We start from the raw sequence: 23,202 nt of genomic DNA, 5'->3' as shown, positions 1-23,202 counted from the left end.
AGGTTCGCATGCTTTGCTATTTCAGTTATAAGCTTAAACGGTCCCAGATGCAGACTAGCATAGTAGGTTACAGGATAATCATGGAATAATTGTCTTTGTTCTTTCCTAAGAGCCAATATCAATGTTTCAGAGATGTAATCAGAAAAACCACAGAGAGGTACAACTGTGTTCACAATGGTCACAATATTAACCCAAATTTGAATTAAAAACATTAGCAGAATTTGAGTACAACCAGACTTAAATGTTATGGAATTGTGCTCCATTTACAGGTCAGAAAAAAATGAAAATGGATCGCTAACTCACTAACCTTACTCAAGAGGCTGAGATCTGAGGTCTATGGTTCAAAGCCAACCTAAGCAGGAAAATCTGTGAGACTCTTCTTTCCATTAAACTACCCACCCTTCCCCCCAAAAGCCACAAGTGCAACTATGGCTCAAGTGGTAGAGCACTAGCCTTGACTAAAAAGCAGCTCAGGGGCAGAGCCAGGCCTTGAATTCAAGCCTCAGGACGGGCACCAAAATATTGTTTTAACAAAGCTTGCTATTTATAGCATAAATAGTAATACTATAAGCCCAAAGCCAAATAAAACAAAATCTAACATAATCTTGCTCTGCTTAGCTCTGTTAGATGTCACATATTAAGCATGTAATCGACTCTAGGATACTGCCTGCTTAGAATAAAAGGAACTTTATGAATATTTTAGATATTCTTTTAGGTGATTAATGAGGTACACTTAACTTAGTATGTGGACGAAACTCCCAGGACTGCAGGGATGGAATAGTTCTTGTCTACAGCTACATTATATTTCTATTTATAAATAATTCTCTATTATCAAAGCTGTATGCATGAACTATTATACACCCATTACATCTCAGAAGCACTTGATCCTACTGCAAATGGTAGTCTGCACAATAAGAAAAGGAATGAGAAATATAGGGACAAATGCACAATCTGCAGATAGTGATGTTAATTTGTTGAAATCTGGGGTTAGAGCAATTCTTATTGATTGGCTTCTAGTGAAATTTATGGTGTTTGGGTTTTGTTTTATTTGTTTTTTTTTTTATGAAGGGCAAACATAAACCCAAGTGGAAATTATAAATATACATTGATCTCATGTGACTTTGTCACAAAGATCATAATAGTAAATCACTGCTACTTTAATACCCTGTTTTTGTAAAATTTAAAAAAACTTCATGTTCTGATTAGTTACATAAGTAATGTTAGTTGGAATATCACATTGCTATTACTGAGCTATTACTTATCCCTTTATTGTATTTGTTTCTTGGCTTGGTTCAAATTTGTCTCTTGTTCATATACGCTAAACCAATTTTATACAGTAATGGCTTACTGTATAAAGAATACAGTGCTGTTCATTGTGTGGAGTGTCACTATGTCAACAGATTTTTCCCACTGTTAGATCCTCAAAACAGATCATAGAAGAAAGAGAAACTTCCTCGGTGTCTTTATCTTGCCAGGTAGAAAGATCTGTTAAGTCTGATTGATGCAAGAGGATGTTGTAAAAGATTTATTTTAGAAATCTTTAAAGAAGGAAGTGGCGCTGTGGCTCCAAGTGGTAGAGCACTAGCCTTGAGTGAAAGAGCTCAGGGACAGAGCGCAGGCCCTGAGTTCAAGCCCCCCGCCCCCCACCACCAACAATACAAATTAAAAGACAATCTTAAAAGAGAATTAAAGGCTTTATCTTTCCTTGTCCTTTCCTCCTGAATATTTAAATCTTAGCAAGTGACTAACACGATGGTTTAAAAGTCTGTAATTGTTGGTAAGCGACTGATGAGCAGATGTAAAGATTAGTATTACTATTAGTATTACTGTTTACCACCGTATTAAATAGGAATGACTATGTCTATTGGTTTGCTTGAAGGCATCTTTGACAAAAGAAGCAAGATCTGTCATTTGTAAGTTTTCTTGTTCTAAAGAAAGTAGTTATATTCTATAGATATAAATTATGTAAATAAAAGTTATTTGATACCAAAAAGAACTTACACTACCCCACAAATCAACTTCAAAATGAATAAATTAATACGAGAATTAAGAACTGTGGCCAGACATAAGATAAAATGTTCTGTATCATAAGAGCAAGAAGACTAAAATATAACAATAATATGAAGAAAATTGCATGGGCATAATTAAAAGATTTCAGTATAATGAGACCTGGTTTATGTTTTATCTGGAAAGACTCGGTACTGTAAAAAAAAAAATTCCTCCTCTTAGACTGCAAGTAAATTCAAATTAAATTTCCATGTGTGCTCTACAAATATTAACATACACTATAAGGGCTCAAGATGTTGATAAGGCTTCTAGTTAGCATGCTCAAGACCCTATAAAAGAGAGAGAATGAGAGAGAGAAAATATAAATAAAATAGCATCAGTTATATAAGTCTGAGAAGTTTTGCACTGATGAGTGAAAAAAGGTAGAGACTTGATTTAAAAAAAAAAGAATTGGCTCATCAATGATTTAATCTATTTGGAAGATAGTTAAAATAGGTTTTTGTTTTTGTTTTCCTTTGGTCAGTTGTGGGGCTTGAAACTCAGGGCCTGGGCTGTCCCTGAGCCTCTTTGCTCAAGGCTAGAGCTCTACCACTGTGAGCCACAGCTCTACTCTGGTGAATTGGAGATAAGAGTCTCATAGACTTTCTTGTCCAGGCTGGCTTTGAACTGCCATCCTCAGATCTCAGCCTCCTGAGTAGCTAGAATGACAGGCGTGAGCCACCAGCTCCTGGCTCGGTTTTTTGTTTGTTTGCTGCATTGGGAATTGAACTCATGGTGTTGATGCTTGCTAGGCAACACTGTGCCATGAGTTCATAGTCCTGTTCTACTGACTGTTTTTCAAGCAACAGTCTTTTATGCACCATTCGCTCAAGACTGCAATATTCCTATGGTGCTGGGGAAGACATGACACTCAGCACTGTTTCCCTGGTTGCTGGGATAACAGGTGTAAGGTACTGTGCCCAGTCATTGGTTGAGATGAGGTTTAAACTCCACACACACCTCCACACAAGTAGCTATCATTACACACACCTCCATACAAGTAGCTATTAGTCCAGGTTTAAAAATAGTTTCAAATTTAACTAAATAAAATAAGCTAAAATAAGTTCTAGATGAGTTAATGGCTGAACAACAAAAAAAGTCACTATTTAGTTGATAATAAAGGGCACAATTTGCAAAAATTACAAATGTTTTATCTTAAACGTCACTCTACATTCTGCCATACTGTTCCTGGTTAAAAATACTACAAAATACCAATTATGTCTAGGAATGCGTTTTCAGCAAACAAGAGTATAAGGCAGCAACGCAGACAATTCTTACAAACTGGTAAGAGAATCATTGCCACCTGGAAGGTAAAAATGGGTATAAGAGAGTTGTATTTAAGTGAGAAATCACAGGTGAAAAATGTCTAGATTTAGTTCCATGGTGTGATACACTTCAGTCCAAAACTCTGTGCTAAAGGAATCGCTGAAGATGCAGAAAACGTGGATACGTATTGTTTATTGTCTGAACCTTGTTTAAAGCAGTGTAGACTACCCATCTCAGAATATGGCTACGATAACTCACAGTACAATCACAGTACAGAGTATTAGCTTTGTGCACTACACACGATTGTCTGAATAAGCCACTGAACACACACACATATTTCAGGAAATGGAAGAAACTGTATCAGACTATGGGTTATTATATTATATTGGTATATTCTATATTAGAGTGGCATCCTGTCTTATGACATCGTCTTACATGATGCCACACGGCACAGGTGATGCATACATTTTCTTGGCAGTGGCCCCTCGGAAGCCAGCTCACCTGCGTAATCCTCGGTTCCATAGTCGTCCGTGGGGTCTTCCACGCGGCTGTAGCGGAAACGCTCCACTTTGGGAAACTCGTTGGTGGGGGAGTATGGCTGCACCGATGTGCCATACAGGACCAAGGACCACTCTTTCAATTTACCTGGAGACGTAACAATGAAGGCACAGCTTCAGCAAATACTCACTTTTTTGTGTGTGTGCCAGTCCTGGGGCTTGAACTCAGGGCTTGGATGCTGTCCCTGAGTTTTTCTGTTCATGGTTAATGCTCTCTACCACTTGAACCACAGCACCACTTTCAAGTATTTTTGTTTTGGAGGGGAGAACGGAGATAGGACACATAGTTAATTCGAGATAAGATTCTCTAGGACTTTCAATCTCAATCTCCTGAGTAGCTAGGAATATGGACATGAGCTACTGATACCTGACCTTTTTTTTTTTTTTTTTGTCAGTCATGGGGCTTGAACTCAGGGACTGGGCACTGTCCCTCAGCTCTTCAGCCGAAGGCTGGCACTCTGCCACTTGAGCCACAGCACTACTTCCAGTTTTCTGGTGGTTAATTGGAGATCAGAGTCTCATGGACTTTCCTGCCTGGGCTGGCTTTGAACTGTGATCCTCAGATCTCAGCCTCCTGAGTAGCTAAGATTACAGGCATGAGCCACCAGCACCAGGTTGGTTAGTTTTCAAATATTGAGCCAAGCACTCTCTACAGAACAGGGTCTCCTACCCAGTTGCCACAAATAAGCTTCAGAGAGTCACATGGGGAAAGAACTTAGCTGCTGAGTTTGAGATTACCAGCAAAGATGTGGTTAATATCTCAATTTCCATGGTTTTTATTTTGGTCAGTTGTGGAGCTTGAATTCAGGGTCCGAGCACTGTCTCTGAGCTTTTTCACTCAAGGCTATCACTCTACCACTTTAAGCCACAGCTACACTTCTGGGGTTAATTGGAGATACGAATCTTAATGGGCTTTCCTGCCTGGGCTGGCTTTGAACTGGGATCCTCAGAGCTCGGCCTCCTGAGTAGCTGGAATTACAGATATGTAATTTTCAGATGGCATTTCATATTTTAGTATCCAATGTTCTTTTTTATTTAAATTCTGTTGTAAAGGTGATGTACAGAGGGGTAGGTAACAATTGCATACGTCAGCAAATGAGTACATTTCTCTCTTAAGAGTGTCACTCTCTCCCTTATTTTCTCCCAGTTTTGACTCTCCCAAGTTGTATAGTGTATTTCCAACACAGTGTCTAGTGGATAGCACTGTTCAATTGATTCACCTTTTGTCCTACCATTTCTGTGTTTCAGATAAACTGGGTCCTGGACCTGATGCTTGAACTCAAGGCCTGAGCGCTCTCCGTGAGCTTTTTTCTCAAGATTAGCACTCTGAACCACAGTTACATCGTCTACTTTTTGGTGATTAATGGGAGACAGGATTCTTACAGACTTTCCTGTCTAGGGTGGCTTTGAACTGTGTTCCTCAGATCTCAGCTTCCTGAGTAGCTTGGATGGCAGCATGAGCTACTAGCCCCTTGCTTAGACACTGGCACCCAGTGCCCATGTAGTTTTGAGATGTGCAGATGGATCAAGATGTATATGAAATAAATAGCATAAAGAGGGGTGATGCTGGTATCTAGTGCTGTTTTGGTTGGGATGTAGCTTGTGTGTTGCACACTTTATCTGTAGTGTGCTGGGTCTACTGGAAGATAACAAGGTCAGGAACTGAGCTTTTGTGAGTGGGGGAATTAATTCTTTATAAGTAAGGCTGTCCCACATGCTCGGTGTCTGCCACACAAGCTCTCTGTCACTCTGGCCTGTACTCTTTCCACTAGGATGGCATCTACTTTAAAGGGCATCACTTATGCCAGCCAGTCAGATGCTAGCATCGAGTTCATGAGTGCTCGGAACTATGTCAGTTAGACCTTGGTATAAAATACCAAGATGGGTATTCCATCTCAGAAATACAAAACGAACACCAGTGTAAAATACTCTTTGAACACAATACAGACTCCATTGTTTTTGTCTACGCTATAAATGGATTAAGGGCAAAAGGATTTCTCACCTGGGGTCTTGAAATTCCTCAGCTGTGAGGGGGTATCATACACTTCAAGGACCCAGTCACCGGCAGCCCGTTCTCCCCAGCAATGAATGGTCATAAACTCCCAGTTTTTAAATCCTTCCATGGAGTGATCAAATAACCTGAAAAAGACCAGGAAAATTCTGTTACATCCTTAGGTTCCAGTCATGCTTTTAAGACCCAGTGAGGACAGACCATTCAAGATACGCTCAAAGATCTTTTTTGTATCTGTCGGCACATTCAGTTGTGTACTGGAGCTTGTGTTTATTCTGGATGTCACATTTGTCCTAGGTTATTGTGTTACGTAAGGGCTGGCCAGGCAAATGCACCTTCGTAAGGGAGGACACCATGAGAGATTAGGCAGGAAAGATAGCTCTAGCCCTGTCTTAGAAGCAACTATGTCAAGGTGCTGGTTTTCAGTGGAGAGGGCACCAAAGGTCTCCAGTTACTGGATGTTGATGGCTACTGAGAATATTCCAGCCACTCTCTTGGCTCTAATTGTAGGCTGCCCGAATACATGAATGGTTATAGTGTGATTTTCTAGGCAGATCTTCCCCTTGGGAAGAAAAAGAGGGAGCCATGTGAAAAACAGACTTAATCTTAAAACAATGTATTAGAAAACTGATCTTAAAAATGATTTTATCCATGTTTGATCAAAATGCCGCAAGTTGGATGTGTGGCTTAAGGGGGAGAATGCCTGTCTTGAGAGAAAAGCCAAGTGAGAGCATGATGTTCAAGGTCCAACACACACACACACACACACACACACACACACACACTCAGAGTACTGTAACTGATCCTCAAGAGAATTAGGAAGACATATTTTTGGGCTAAGAAGAAATTTCTGGGTTGTTATGTAATCAACATGCACCCACACAATCCCTTGTGTAGCACCTGAGATGTTCATAAACTGGGGAAAGGTACACAAAGCAGGGATAGGGAGGAGGAGTTGTGCCAGCCTGGCCTTCTTGCTGGGGATACTATTAAGGGAAGTCTGTTGACATTGAAATGGATGCAGAAGGAAAAACACTTCAGAACTCCTTTCCCAACCGCTCCACAGCTCTTCCTTGAACTCTAATTTGTTGAAACCACGGTGGCTTTTGGAGCAATAACATGTCACATACAATATCTCTCCAAGAGCGCTGAACTTAAAAGGCATTCCCAAACAGTTCAGACAGAACACTGGATGCCTTGCCTCACATCTGAAAACTACAAAGGAGACTGCGGCTGGCATCATACGGGGGGCAAGTCTTGTTTCCATCCCTGCGGCCAACTTATAATTTCACATGGGTCACTTGAGGGCTGAATTAGTAGGCTCTAGATCTTTCTCTTTCTGCTCTTTCTTGTCCACCTTTGAAATCGATTCCTTGCTGCTACCCACCAGTCTCAAGCCACATTTGGAACAACAAAATTAAATAGAAACTGGGTACCAAAAAAAAAATAACTTGAAAAAAGAAAGATATCTGTAAGTTACAATTCAAGTAACTATTTCAAAGCCCAAATATCAGTGGCCTTGTTTATGTCTGGGCCCACCCTGCTTTCTTCACCTTACAGAGATGGAATGTTCATTGATTTCACAGGCATGCAGAAGTTAAGGAAAACGAAAATGACAGGGGTGACTGTGTCCGCTACTGAGTACTCACGTTTCCAGTTTCACAAGATCCTTGGTAACTATGGAGATGGTTTAAGTAGGTAGACTTCACACTGGGATTCTAATTCATCCTTTTGATTATTTTGTACTTTTAGTAAAAGGAAAACCAAAGCTGCATCTTGCCAGGTGCCGGTCACTCATGCCTGCAATCTAGCTTACTCAAGAGGCTGAGATCTGAAGATTTTGGTTCAAAGGCAGCCTGGGCAAGAATATTCTATGAGTGAGACTCTTATTCTTAATCAACCGCCAAAAAGTTGAAAGCAGAGGTGTGGCTCAAGTGGTAGAGTGCCAGCCTTGAGCGAAAAAGCTAAGGGACAGTGGCCAAGCCCTGAATTCAAGTCCCACTAGTGGCAAACACCAAATGCATTCTTCGCATATAACAAGCGCTTGATGATGGTGATGATGATGATGATGATAATGTGGCTTGATGTTGTGAAGAACCTATTTGCCAATATGACAATAGCGTATGGAACCACGGAGAGCTAAGGCAGATTCTTACTAAGGGGTAGCTATCCTCAACTAGAAAATCTAAGGCCCTGTTTGAAGGTCTATACTTTGGGATAGGGGCAGACCTGACATTGTGTGTGTGAGCATAATAACAACAGTGCCAGTGTGCTGAAAGCCCCCAGGGCTGAACCCTGTGCCTGTATCCACGTTTCCTGGGGCAGCGAAAGTCAGCTCCATCCATGTTGACTTCACATTCACATGCTCAGTGAAATGATCTACACAGTAGCACAGGTTATACAGCCAGTTGTTAAAATTATGCCCCGCAGCTCTGTTCCCATGAGTGGTTTTCAAATAAATTACTTTAGATGAACCCTGGTTAAAAAAAGAAGACTACCATTAACTGTAGTACAGCTTTCTGAGGAATTAACTCAGGAAATAACTCATATAATTACTGTATGGCTTTCTGCCCCTCCCTTCTACTTAAAGAGTCTAATGTATCAAGGATACAACATTTTTAATGATGTTACAGAAACTGAATAACAAGGCATTTTGTAAGTAGTGACGGCCATGTGTTATCCTGTAATTATTTCTAAAATTGTAAAAGGATCTTAACTCCAGAATCACCCACGGCTACTCAAACAGTATTTATCACTACAGATTTAAACATTAGACCAATATTCTTTGAAGATTTTTCTTTTCTGTTTTCTCTTTAGCTTATTAATTTTTATTTACTTTTGTAAGGCTTCATCATAATTTAAAACACTGTTTGTAGAATGATTAAAGCACTCATTTGGGGCAAATGTAACTGAGGTTGTGTATGTGTGTCTCTCTCTCTGTGTGTATGTCTGTATAGACAGTTAACTTCTGTAAGATTTAGATGCTTTACTTTTGATTATAAGGTATTTAAACATACAGTTCTCTTTCTCCTAATCTAAATTGCTTGTTTAAGAAAAGCTGAGAACTGGGTGCTGGTGGCTCACGCCTATAATCCTAGCTACTCAGGAAGCTGAGATCTTAGGATTGCAGTTCAAAGCCAGCCTAGGCAGGAAAGTCTATGAGACTGTTATCTACAATTAACCACCAGGAAACTGGAAGTGGTGCTGTGGCTCAAAGTGGTAGAGCGCTAGCCTTGAGCTGAAGAGCTGAGGGACAGCATTCAGGTCCAGGGTTCAAGCCCCATGACTGACAAAAAAAAAAAAAAAGCTGAGAAAAAGGTACTGGTTCTAGAGGTTTGGAAAATCTAAAAGAATGACATGCATATTAGTATCAAGTTATTCACTACCCCCCCCCCCCCCCCAGCCACATTCCTCTTCGGAGACAATATGATGGAAGAATTTAATCTGGTGGAAGATTTATTCCAACTTAGAGAAGATGGCTTTTATCTAAAAATCCGCTTTATATTATCATCTCCTTTGTAAATGACTTGCTTAGCATTGAACAACATACTACCCACAGATCTTTTTATGACACAAAAATAATAAAAATATATGTATAAAAGCTAAATGAGTTTAATTTTTGGTCAGTTGTGGGCTTGAATTTAGGGCCTGAGTGATATTTGCTCAAGGCTAGTGCTCTTCTACTTTGAGCTCTGGCATTCTGGTGGTTAATTGGAGATAAGTCTCAGGGATTTTCCTGCCTGGGCTGGCTTTGAACCATCATCCTTAGACCTCAGCCTCCTGAGTATCTGGGATTTTAGGTGTGAGTTACCTGAGTGTGGATCTATGTGATCTTTTAAATTAAGACTGAGGGATGGTTAAGAGACAGGTACCTTCATTCTTTCCTGGGAACATACTAGAAAGGATATTCCTTGGGCCTTGCCCCAGACTAATAGAACCAGCAACTTTGGGAGGGGCCTAGGTTTGATGAACCACTGATTTTGATAAGCACTATGTAAATAGGATACCACTTACTTATAAACTAAGCTCTCACTGTAAGATTAAGATAGCTTACTAACAATCTTCTGAGGCACACACCATTACATCTCTTGTATAAATGAGGAAATTCACTTCTGCCCAACTCTAAAGGTTGGTTTTGAATGAGGGAATCCAGCTCTACCGTAGCGCCTTCCTGGAATATGAAACCTTTACTGTAGAAGTATATTTCTCATGATGAGCCACAGATGCATCCTGATGTAAAGGTGTTCACAGTGATCCATGGGGTTGTCACTGAACAATTGTTGCAGTGTAACAAAAAGGAGTGAAATATACACACTGCATTTTTGAACATAGCTAACTACAGAAATGTATGTTTTGTTTTTTTTTCCCCGACTAGAAAGCATACCTCCTTTCTACTTAAATCCATAATTAGAAGCAGAGATACTCTTCTGTAATCAAATTTAGGAAGCAAGACGAAGTCTCAGCTTTCAGTTCCAGGCTAAAATTTGGAACAGAAAGCCAATACAGCCAGGCTAAATCGAAAACCCAAGGAGGGGGAGTGGCAATCATTTTCAGGTGGCTGATGGGGTGGAGAAGGGGCCTCACAGTTCTTTGTCATGCTCACAAATACAGTTGAAAGAAGAATCTGAGGGGACAAGCTTTTGTGAGAAAATCTTTTATTCTGGCAGAATGAATGTGATTGTCATCCTTAAAACCTTCCATTAGACAAACCGCTCTTACCTAAAAGCATTTTCAAAGGAACCCCAGCCACTGTGGCTTCTCCCAACACACCTGACCTCCATAGTCTGCATCCCAGTATACTGAACTGAATAGGCAGTTTGGCTTTTTGTTAGGAAGGGACAGAGGCCAAGAAGAATTCTTGAAAGGGTGGATGGGACAGGCAAGAGAAGAACAAAGGAGAGAGAAGTTAGTATCCATTTGTCTACCCTAGGACTGATCTGTTGACCCACAATTCCAAGCCCTTCAATTATCAACGCGGTTTGCCAGGGGAGCTTCCTGCTGAGCTAATGGGGCTGAAGTTCAAGTTGGACTGGAGTTCTGAATGCTGCCGAGAGCCTTCCAGTGCTCAGCACCTGCAGCTTGGGCAAACCATTCTCTTCCAAGCAGCTGCTCTCCACAGGAGCTCGGGTCCTTGCCCATCAGCCAGGACAGGGAGCCACCAAGGGGCTCCAGACGGCCCACATAGATGCAACCGAAAAGGTCCAGCCCTGTGCAGAAAATGTGCTATTGTGGGGGAGGACAGAAACAGTTGTGAGAAAAACCTTCATTGGAAAGCCCAGGAAAAGAAGGGCGCAGGCATCATAACCAAAAAGAAAGCCCCAGATTGGGAGGCCAAGTGGTTCACAGGCATCTATACTTCAGTGGACTGACTAATCCATGGTGTGTCTAGGCTGCTTCAAAATCATTGTTTGTTTGTTTTCACACTTCTGCCAGGCTAGCAAAGATGGGCCATAGGGAATTCAATGTCAGGGAGAAAAGGAGTCTGTCTTCCATAGATGTAGGACAGCTGAAATCAGCTAACTCAGCCATGACAAAGCTCCATGCATTGTCATGTCACACTGGCCCTGCTGTGGACCTTGTTTAGTCTTTCATTATTCATACACTCTAACTCCACTCCTTGCTCTCTGTGCCTTTGCTCAGGTAGCTTAAGTTCTTTGGTTGCCTTTTGAGAGATGAGTCTCCCTGTGCAGACCAGGTGGGCCTTGAACTCGCATTCATCTGACCTCCTGACAAATTCCACCATGGCTCATTAACAATCTACAGTTCCTAGACATAAAAGGCAAGTGTCCAGCAGAGGATCTGTGACTCACCGATTCTTGCTAAAATATGACTTTAGTCATGTTTTCCTTGAGGAGAATAACTGCCTTGCAGAGGGACATGAAGGATGCCAGGAGCATTTCAGCTCTTCCTTCATCCTCTGTCTCTCTCCTGTTCCCAAATCTCAGCTTCCTACCTAGGTTGGTATTTGAACCAGGGTCAAGGTGAGAAGATATCAGATCTCTAGGCCCGTAGTTTTCAGGCAGAACTTGCCTCTAAAACAATGAATGTCTCAGAATGTGTAGGAAGGGGGAAAAATGTCAAAAGAAAGAGTCTTTCAACATAGTGTCTAGTGAGTATCACTGCTGCAATTGTTCACCCTTTTTTCCCTCCCTTTCTGTGCTCCTCCCTTCCCCTCCCCAAACAGAGAAGCTTACATACAAAAGTTACAGAAAGCAAAAACAGCCACAAGGGAGAAAACAAAAAAAAAAGCAAATGAAATCAAAACAACAGTAACAAAAAATAACAAAGCCCTTCTATGTTGACAAATGAACTATATACTTTTGTGGGAGAGGAAGATTATGAGAGAAAAACTGGGAGAATATGAGGGGAGAGGTGACACTTCAAAAAGAAATGTACTCATTAGCTGGCTAATGTAACTGTAACACCCTCTGCGCATCACCTCTATAATAACAATAATAAAAAAAGAGAAATAGTCTTCCTTTGGTTTTCTGGGTTAGAGGAGGTGCTACCAGTACCTGCACTGTAGGACAGAGGAAATAGGCCACCCTAGAAAGTGGCTGTAGGTGGTTTGGGGACTGGTATGGCTGTTTCCCATTCTATATATCAACTGTCCTGAGTAGTGTATTCAGGGAGCTTTAGACAAATAAATTCATAACATCCTTTCTACCTGTTGGCACCTTCAGCCCTTTCCAATCTTACTACTTCTTTATTGATGGCTACATCTTCTCAAGATTCAGATGGAAGATGTACAAAATGCAAGATGTGGTAAATCAGGGCACTGGGTGCAATTTTAATGAAGGAAATGGATGTCAATCTTGTATGCATTGCTTTCTGAGCATCCCAAGTGCCTTTTTCTCATCTCTGATGCTGGTCACAAGGCACCCTTGCATTAGGTAATTTGCAAAGCCGACGTCAGGTGTAGAGGAATGCATTTGAGGTTGGAGCCAGTGACCTTGCAATCCAGCAAATGTATGTTTTGGAACCTGTAGGTCCTCTGCCCCCAAGTTTTCCCACTGACATTATTTTGAAGGAAGCTAATTAAACTAAGCAGGAAAGATGAAGGAAGGACCAAGACACTTGAATTGCCCAAGCAAACAACAACATGGATGATGGCCACATGTATGTGAAGCAAATCTAGAATCTTTCAGTGTTTGATCAGGACACTGTCTAGTCAACACAAGGTGAATAATATTAGAGATTAAAAAATAGTAATAAAGGTTTCCCCTTGCTTGGGTAACAATGGTGGTAAGACCTCCATAAATCATATAATTGCTTGCTGGAAAGAAGTGACAGGCAGGTAAGGGCAGTCACCTGGCAGGCCGCAGCAGGAAAGGGAATAGAAGAATCCAATGTCAAGAGACACTTATGTTTCTTGCACCTGCATACTTATTTCTAGCGAAGCTTTACTTCATAGATAAAGCATGAAGCCCAAGTTTTTCCAGGCCCAGGAGGAGATGTTGGTTTTATAAGAAGAATACAGAAAGTCTAAGCACAGAAATCAACCCCACTGAATATTTCTAGCTCTGTACTTTTAAACACTCACCTAGAGATGCTGTGGCTTAATTTTTGCCACTTTTTTTTATATAGTGGGTCAAGTATTGAACTATAAAAAAAGTAGCTGGCCAGGTGCCTGTCACTTATATCTGTAATCCCAGCTACTCAGGGGGTGGAGATTTGAGGATTATGGTGCCAAGCCAGTCCAGGCCGGAATGTATGTGAGACTCTTATCTTCAATTAACCAACCAAAGGCTGGAAGTGGAACTATGGCTCAAGTGGTAAATTGTCAGCCTTGAGTAAAAAAGCTGAAGGACAGCATCGAGGAACACTGAGTTCAAGCTCTAGTACTGACACACACAACACACACACACACACACACACACACACACACACACACACACACACACGAAGCATCATGTGAATGAGTTCTGTAAGACAACCTGACAGTTCCCATTGACAACTCCCATGCACGGAGCAAAAGAAAACTCGTGCCTGAGTGTTCTGGACTTATTCTTTTGGCAAGATTCCAGCTTGTATACCATCATTACTTTTCTGTGGACAAAATGTATGAGAATAAGAAGAGGGAAAGGAAAGATAGGAGAAGCTGGTATCCATTAGGTAATGAAGACTGAAGGGAACGGCCCTGAGAACACCGCCAAAAGCCACACCTGGCCTCTTGAAGTGGTTGTCAATCATTCTGCAGCATCTTTCTATTGTCCAACTATGAGATGCCACACTCCAGCCTCTAGATGGCGACATCATGACCTTCCCATCCTCCTCAGATGACCCCCAGAGAAGGACGCAGGAGCTGCTGTCCCTTTCTAACCTAAAAGACAGCTCAGGGCTGTTGTGACAGAAACCATCGCTGTACCTGTTGGCCAAAAGTTGCGATCTGGTTCCGGAGGGAGAAGTCAGGTAGATGGCTAGATCTCCTCTTCGAGGGTGGGTGATGGTAATGCGTACGACTACGTGTTCCAGGTAGTTGACATGGTGGTTGGAGTTGTCGGAACAGCCCGAGGCTTTGTAGATGGAACGGACAGCACTGTTGGGGCGAATGGTCCTGCCGGACAGAGAGGAATGAGTTGGAAGACGTTGTATGGCAGAGCTCAGGCAAACGAACCCGGAGGCTTGGAACAAGTGCCCCAGCAAAGCAGCTTAGTCATGGGACACTAAATGGCAGCCTTGCCAGCAAACAAATGATTGCGTCACTGGTTAGACCGGGAGACAGGAGAAGGGGGAGTCAAGGTTCTTCTGTCTGTCGAGGTGCGGGAATCACACTTGAATAAGCATAGGAATCACTTCCAATAGCCCCGATATCTAAGTGGCTGACTGTAGGTCTGGAGTAGACACCAAGCATTTTTGTTTCTGATCCGTTCCTAGGTGACAGTGACATTGTTGACCTCTGGAATACACTTGGAGAACTACTGTGCTGTGGTAGAGTGGAGGCTTAGGGGGGTTCTCACAACCTGATTCCAGTTCTGGGCCCTACCAACTAAGAAGTCATGTGTTCCTAGCTTCCAGCCACACTAGCCCTAGTTCAACTCCGGGCCTAATCCAAGCTGACTGGAGATAAGCAGCATCTCACAAACTTTTCTGCCCAGGTGGCTTAAGCCAAGAGCAAAACACGAATGAGGCCATTCATGGGATTTAGTGTGGGAACTAGTTCATGGGAACTAGTATGAATTCACACAACTGTTAACACAACTAATACAATTAACTACATTAGTTATGACTTAACCATGAGTACACCTCCAAGTGTATATGCCTAATGCTGAGGAATAGGTCCTCCAATCTCTGAGCAAAGTATAATCTCACTTTCTCCACATTTGCCTTCTGGAGAACAACACGTTACGGAGTTCAGTTTCTAGAACATCAAGTTCAGTGTTGAAGTACACAGACTTCTGAAGAAAGGTTTCTCCATCAAATATTGGGCAGTAGAAAGCTTTGGGAGGTCCCCTGGGAAGGACTCCCCCAGTACTATTTCACAGGAAACCTCTCTTTGACGGATGTTTGTATTCTACTCGTGGGGATTTGGAATCCTAGACCTTCTCCCATGATTTTGTAATCACCTTAGAAAGAAACTACAGTACTAGTGTCTAGATTCCATGGGCAACAAAGAGCTGTGGTGAATGGTGCTGGCCACTGGTCTGGGGACAGTTTCGGGACACCGAGTGGCAGGAAAGCTTACTTGATCTGTCGGTCTGTGCTCTCCACACATACGTGTTGCTGAGGAACTGTGGTCCACTTCTCCGCTTCCATCACCATGGCTTCTGCATCCATCAGTCCAAATCCATAAAGGTGGCTCACTGTCAAAGACAGGAAGCTGGTGAGCATCCATGCAGTCAGGAGCAACCTACGCTATCAAACATGTTGAGCGACAATGTCACTCACACCAAGACCCCAGACGTCCCAGGGGTTCAGAGTTGGGGATTGGGCCAAGATGGAACAAACCCAACCCAAACCAATCATCCTAACAAGAAGAAAATAAGAGGGTAATAAATTATTCACTGATTATGTGTTACTACATGCTGCAAAGTGGCCTACATTTTTTACATGGAGTCTTGCCAATAGACTAAGGATGGTAGTCTGGTTGCCATCAGAGGAAGAGAGAATCTTAGCAGACGTGGACCCACATATTGGTGGATGAAGCTGGATTCTAACCCACAATGTTTGTACCAGGACTGTGCTGTTCACTATTTGCCTTAGAAAATAATGGCACAGCTGCTTTTGTACAATAAAACCACTAGTAGCTTTAAAGGAAGGTGAGAAGATAACCAGTTTCTCAGAGTGTAAGTAAAACTCACATGCAAGAAATACCAGTTTTTTGACATATCTAGTAAATTAGGTTAAAGACCCCAGAAGACATAAAATTGCCTTTCTTCTAGTGTGTGAAAAATTCCTTCAATCACATGCATAAAATATTTGGAGGCCTCTAGATTTTTAGGGCAGCCTCTTGTCTTTGCAGCTGCTAGTTCTCAATTAGAATACTCATCGAGCCAAAGCTGAATTTGATAGAACTGTTTCAGAAATGTCAATTAGGCACAGAAATATTTTTATGATGACTCAGCAACATTTACTTGTGCAGTACTTTCCCCAAATGCTTTAAATTCTCAGGTGAATACTTAAAATCTTCATTCTCTTGTATTATTATCTTCAGCACTAAGTCATGCTTCTATCAGATTAGGCTTAGTATAATTTTCAAATTTCGTTATATTATACAAAAAGTTCTACAGCTGCATGGCTTTATGCATTATTTAAACACACTAAAGCTTCAAACTTGTGGTGTTCTATGCTATTGTCTTACATGACTCTGAAAACAACCCCCTCCCCAAACATTTTGCTTTCACTAAGTCAGAGGCTGATGCTTCTATCTCAATGCTTTTGCTCATGCTGAGCCCTTGGCCTGAAATTCCCACATTATTTCTTTCTTCAGAGTCAAACCCTACTCTTTAAAGTTCCTTGAGGACAAGTTGGTCTATTTTCTCCTTCCTTAAGTATTCTGTGACCAATAAAAAGATCAAGAGATTTATTGAAATTTAACCATCTGTGAACAATAAACACTCCTCCTTTTCCCTTCTAGACTATTTTGTCAACTCATTTGTTCTGTTCATCCATCTATCTACCCATCCATCCAACCATCCATCCATTGCATCCAGTTACCCATCCATTCATCCATCATCTTTGAATTTCCTCTATGAGTTCCCACCTATGCTGTAGGTACTGCATTAGACACTGAACTTTTGATCTATGTTGTCAGTTGAATTGCTAAGTAAGTCTGTCTGTAAGTATGTATCCCTGTATCCCAACTCTTCTATAATCTACTTGGAGGCAGGAAATAGGTTTTCTATTTCTTTAGAGCTTTTGTGAATATATGCACAAGGAAATACAAAGACATTAGAGGAAATTGTGCTAGGATTCAGTAATCATATAATTCTAAGCAATATTTCCTTAATTTGGGTCTTTTCACTGGGTATTTGTGTATGTCCCAGGTAAGAAGATCTGAGTAAAGACCTATACAAATGGAAAGGCTCATTATTTTGCAGGTACTTAGCTAGACAAGGCATACTGAATAAATAAAAGTAAATCTACTTTGTTATAGCGAGGATATATATAGCAAGGGGATTTTTATTCATGCATGCTTTTGCCACTTTTATTATTCATCATTTTTTCTTTTTAAAATGTTTTCTTGATTAAAACTTAATGTAAGTTCATTTTTAATATCTTAAAATATATCCATAAAGGAATAGAGAAGTGAAGTTACTGATAAAACCTGGTAAATAAATAATAAAACCTGCAACTCCTCTGAACAATATGGTGTATTTTGTTTTTGTTATGTAACAGTATGTCAGAATACTATAAAAGGACAGGTCATAAGATCTGTCTCCTTATGATCTGGGAGAAAACTGAAATTTCAGCTATGAGATGAGAAGGGCAAGGAGAGAGGGAAGTTAGGAAACACTACTAGACAGGTGGACAAAGCTGTCAATGTCCAGAGCGGGGTGACTATAAGTCACATTAACTTACTATATATTTTATAAAAAGTAGAAGAGAGGAGGTCAAAAGCTTTATCTATAAAGGAATGATATGACATTGATCAAGATATACTGTATTCATCAACTGCTGTGTTAAATAGCAGCTCCCTTATACAATTACTGAAAGATCATACAAAGTATTTTTTTTTTTAAATGATAGATAGAAAGACCATCCTGGAGGGCTGGGAAGGTGGCTCAGTAGTAGAGCGCTTGCCTTTCATGCATGAGGCCCTGGGTTCGATTCCCCAGCACCACATAAGCAAAAAGAAAAAAAGCTTGAAGTGGCGCTGTGGCTCAAGTGGTAGAGCGCTAGCCTTGAGCTGAAGAGCTGAGGGAGAGCGCCCAGGCCCAGAGTTCAGGCCCCACGACCAGAACCCCCCACCCAAAAAAAAGAAAGAAAGAAAGACCACCCTTGGGTGGCAGCCACACATTGTATGTCATATGTCATATGTGCTCCATAAACATGCATAATTATTACATGCAAATTAAGAACAACTTAAAAAGCTAAAGTTGGAGAAAAGTTGAGCTTACACAAACAAAATGGTGGCGATCTTGTGTTACCATTCATGTGCTGTGTATGTATTTTTCCAGGTATCATTTCATCATATGTACCAGGCATATTCTATGGGGTATTTTTTCCTTGGGGAAATTGCAATGTCCCCCAGAATGAAATTACCCCAGGTTATACTAGACCGCTGACCATTGTTCAATATGCAACATCTCCCATGTTGGTGTCCAGTGGATTTAGTAGAGTACAATGTACTATTTTATTCCAGCTGTCAGATGCACAAAGTATTACTCAATGTGCGATGAGAAATGAGAGCAGCAACAGCACTCCACCAGAACTGGGGAGAACGTTAACATTTTGCCTGTGATGCGCACAAAAACTGACCGTAGTTCATGGATGAAGATTTAATGTGAAAGCCTGGTATCTCTTCCATCTAGGAAGCAGCTTCTGGTTCTTCTGGTCTGGTCATCCAGGTTTGCCCAGGACTTTCCTTATGTTATCCTCACATGCCCTGTGTCTGAGGAATTTCTCATTCCCGAGCATACCAGGGGACTGGCCATTCTATCTGAACCTAAGGTGGAAAGGTGAGGCTGTGATGGGCTGCACAGAACCCTCCTAGTTGTTCTTTTTCCCCCTGTACCTTGATGCATTTTGAGATGGAGTCTCCCTTGATCATTTCCCAGGCTGGCCAGAGCTGTGACCCTTCTCCTGTGGTTTCCCACATTGCTGACCTCCCCCCTCCCACACCCAGTCCTTGTATTCCCAAGGTAGCTGAGATGGATTCTCAAGAGCATCTCTGAGCTGCACACACAACCTCTTCAATCTGAGTTTCCCAAGCAGCCTGGGTAACAGACTTGCGCTACTACACCGGCCTTCTTACAACTTTGAATAGTAAATAACCGAGTAACAGAGGGCAGAGAGTTACCCTGAAGCTATATTTGTATTTGTCAACAATGCATCAACGTGTGAATGACAGCTAACAGATAGGTTTGACTTTGTGGTTATTCAAAAGTGCTGATTTCAATATATGATACCAGTACAGGCTGGCATCCTTACTGGGAAAAATCCAAACTCTGAAAGTTTTTGAATGCTGACATCATGCCACACGTGGAAATGTTCATATTTGGTTGCATGTGACAGGTTATGTCCAAAATGATAACGAACGAAAGTACTATATAAAATTACCATTAGGTTATTTGGGATGCATAAATGAATTAGACCCCATTTCATCGTGCACATTCAAGAATCTGAAATCCAAAGCACTTCTGGCCCTAAGAATAAGGTATAGACAGCATGAATAAGCTAATAATTGACTCGGTTATTATTCCACTGTGCTGTGTTGTGTAACACCTATTCTATATTTAAACATATGCCTACACTGAAGATCCGAAGAAACCAAAAATGATTTGCACCTCAGTCAATTAAAGGGTGAGAGAACAATCACGTTAGGATACAATAGCAGGGAAATAAAGACACCAAAGTGGGTAATTACATTAAGTCTAACAGAACTTCAAAAGAAGTAAGACACCATTAGACCAGTGCTGGTGGCTCACACCTGTAACCCCAGTTACTTTGGAGGCTGAGATCTGAGGATTACAGTTAGAAGCCAGCCTAGGCAGGAAGGTTTGTGAGGGACTCTTATTTCCAATTAAGCAAGCATGCATACACACACACACACACACACACACACACACACACACACACACACACACAAACACACACACCATTTAAAATGAAAAGTAATGGATGTGTAAGAGCCTACGGAGCCTTGCATACAGTGACCACTCAGATGATGTTAGCTGAGGCAGATAGTTGTGCCACATAAACTGAGTGGTAAGTGCTTGCTACCTGGCTTGAAGGTTGATGCATGAACTCTTTAGTTTGATGCACATGCAGACACAGGGAATGCATTCCAAGGGCCAGGACTGAGCCCCCCGCTAACATAGTCAACGAGGCCATCATACTGTGGTTTTCGGATAGGGTCTCGCCCTTTTGCCCAGGCTGACTGCCATAGTATGATTTTCCCCCACTCTGCCTCCTGAGTAGCTGGGATTACATGCATAAACCACCATGCTCAGGCTGAATAGTTCTTTAGGGCATTGTTGCCATGAAAACCAGGGGAAGGGGGGAGCTGGAGATCAGTGGTTTGCATTGGATGGGGAAAGTGGGGGTAAATACCTCGGGAAACCAAGTGGGTCCATCAGAGTGTGGGAGAACTGAAGAACCACCAAGATGGCTGGAAATCACCCACCACCACCACCAACGAAGTTGCTGCAATTCTGTTCTACCTGGGAACAGACCACCAGAATCTGTGTCCCAGGCTGGAGGGAGGCTGCTTGATCCGCGGGTGGGCAGCAATCTGCACTAGAGATCAAAGAGCTGTCCGCAGCTGTGGTTGGCCTAGTACCTTTGGGCTCTGAAACAGCTGCTCCCACCAGGGGAGCAATCAACCTGGGCCAATGTGTGGGACAGGAGAAACGCCATGCAGGAGAGAGAGCCTGGGGTCCCGTCCTAAGCACCACACACCCGTGCAAAAGAGCACACGCTGAGACCAAGCGGAATGCAAGTTGCTTAGAACGAAAAGCGGGAAGTCAGCAGACCCATCCTGAATAGACATTCTCATAACCATCCTTTCTCCCCTGGCCTTCCTCCTCTGACATCCCCGAATCTTGTTCTCTTCCAGATTTGCATGCAGAAAGACAGGTGACCTTCTTAGAGGCAGAAGAACAGTCAGCACACTTTCTTCTGCAAAACGCGGCCTCCCCTGCGGGAGGAAAACAGAGCTACTGGCACCTGTCCTTGCTGTGTGGGTCTGTTTTTATTTTTCCCTTGCTTTTCCTCAAATCCCAGGCTTGAAGCCACAACTGCTGCCAGATCCAAACATGCCAGCCATCACCAGAGCTACTGACAGCTTGCATGTGGAAGGTTTCCAGATACTTGGCTGTCTGTCTGCTGGGGCTATACTTCAAAGCTCCCCTTGGGAAAGGTTTGTTGAGCAGCTGTTGGTAGTCGAACAGGCTCATCATTATAAAGACAAAGAAGTGGAGTTCAGAAAACACTGCTCTTAAACATAGAGGACGCACCACATTATTCATGTATCCATACACAACTGATTACACATGCATGTAATATGATGTATTTAATATTTGTTTGTGGCACAGAGTTAAAACAAGAGAGTTCGACCTGCTTTCTCTCAAAGGCCCCTTTTCTGGAAGGAAAGAACAACATGCCAATTTATTTTCTTCTTCTATGGCCAGTCCTCATTTACTTTCTTCCAATATAGTTATAATAAGAAAGTAATTTGCTTCTGGTAATTGAAAAATTTCATGACCACAGGTAGAAAAAGACTACTTTGCCAGCATGGGCAGACATAGTTATATAGCTTTGGGGCATCTCCAGATTGCATGCTTGCTTGTTCTGGGGAAACTTTGTCTAGACAAAGATGAGGACAAGATTTTTTAAGAAGTACTATGAGGGCCTCTGATCAAGAGTTAATTATGGATTAGGACAAACACGATGCCAGTCCCCTTGTCTGAGTTTTTCTGATGTAAAACTCAAGCAATTGATACCATGAGATTTGGGAGCTAATATTCCTGTTTGTGATCGTTTTCAGGCAATTTCTTCTTCGAGTTTCCCCATCTTTTGGGGTTTTCCATTAAATTCTCATAAAAGAAAGGGAAAGAAAATCTAGCTGATATTTAACTTAAATGAGTAAATTTTCACTCAATGGGAAACATGGGTTAGAAGAATTCAGTTACGCCATCCATCCACAGACGGATGCACTAGCTCAGCTGCTGCTTACTGATATTTAGCTATTTACAGGTCATTATCACAAAAAAGCACAATAAGAAACCACACTCTTCATGTAGCTGGGGCTGTGATCACCCCATCAGAAGGAAAGCTACCTCAGGTCCTTCTGAGGTTCAAACACATGTTAGATTTCTCATGGACATTCCCGTTCATTTGCATAGAACTCAAATAACTTTATGAGCAAGAGTGTTTCTTATGCTGGGTTCTGGGGACTGGGGGCTGACACCTATAATCCTACATACTCCGGAGGCTGAGATCTTGAGAATCTTGGTTTGAAGCCAGCTTGGACAGGAAAACCTGTGAGCCTCTCATTTCTAATTAACCACCAAAAAAGCTGGAAGTGAAGCATGGATCAAGTGGTAGGGTGATAGTCTTGAGCATAAAAGCTCAGGGACAGCGCTCAAGCCCTGAGTTCAAACCCCAGGTAACCCCCTCCCCCCAACACACACACACACACACACACACACACACACACACACACACACACACACAGACACATACACAGACATGCACATACACAAGAGTGCTTCTTATCATTGTAAGAAATTTGGGTTGGAATGAGAAGTACAAGTTGTCATGTCCAAAACGAGCTTTACAACGTCGGTGCGGGGGGGGGGGGGGGGGGGAGGAGGGGAGGAGAAGGATTGGGATTGGGGGGAGGGGGGAGGCTGGGAAGGGATGTGAAGGGTAAACAAAGGAGGAGGCTGCAATGCTTGGTAAGGAATGTACGCATTATCCTGCCCATGTAATTGTAACCCCTCTGTACAGTATGTTCACAAATAAAATAAAATTAAAAAAAAAAGAAAACCTAACAGTCAAATAAACTGAAGGGCAATTAAAAAAAAAAAAAGAAATTTGGGTTGGGAAGAACAGTAGAATTAAGGGGACAGGAAGGAAAAGAGAAAAGGTTGGCGAGAGGGGGGGACATGGAGAGAGATTCTTCCCTCCAAAGCTCTTAGAATATCTTACCTTACT

The 23,202-nt window shown here is 42.0% G+C and overlaps 1 protein-coding gene across 3 annotated transcripts in view; it reads right to left on the bottom strand.

Annotated features, from left to right (window-relative positions):
* Positions 1-23,202, bottom strand: part of Pcsk5 (proprotein convertase subtilisin/kexin type 5) — a 293,974-nt gene that overhangs the window by 35,735 nt on the left and 235,037 nt on the right. For all 3 annotated transcript variants that reach the window (XM_042665577.1, XM_042665579.1, XM_042665578.1), the window contains 4 exons: positions 15,566-15,683; positions 14,249-14,437; positions 5,872-6,008; positions 3,814-3,957 (listed from right to left, as the gene is read on the bottom strand). In XM_042665577.1, coding sequence (XP_042521511.1) covers positions 3,814-3,957; positions 5,872-6,008; positions 14,249-14,437; positions 15,566-15,683 — 588 coding nt within the window. The remainder of the gene's footprint in view (positions 1-3,813; positions 3,958-5,871; positions 6,009-14,248; positions 14,438-15,565; positions 15,684-23,202) is intronic.

The sequence above is a fragment of the Dipodomys spectabilis genome, unplaced genomic scaffold, assembly GCF_019054845.1.
Source record: "Dipodomys spectabilis isolate Male_0828 unplaced genomic scaffold, ASM1905484v1 ptg000335l, whole genome shotgun sequence".
Lineage (NCBI taxonomy): Eukaryota > Metazoa > Chordata > Mammalia > Rodentia > Heteromyidae > Dipodomys > Dipodomys spectabilis.
The sequence above is the reverse complement of the archived record's forward strand: the minus strand, read 5'-3'. Positions and strand labels throughout refer to the sequence as shown.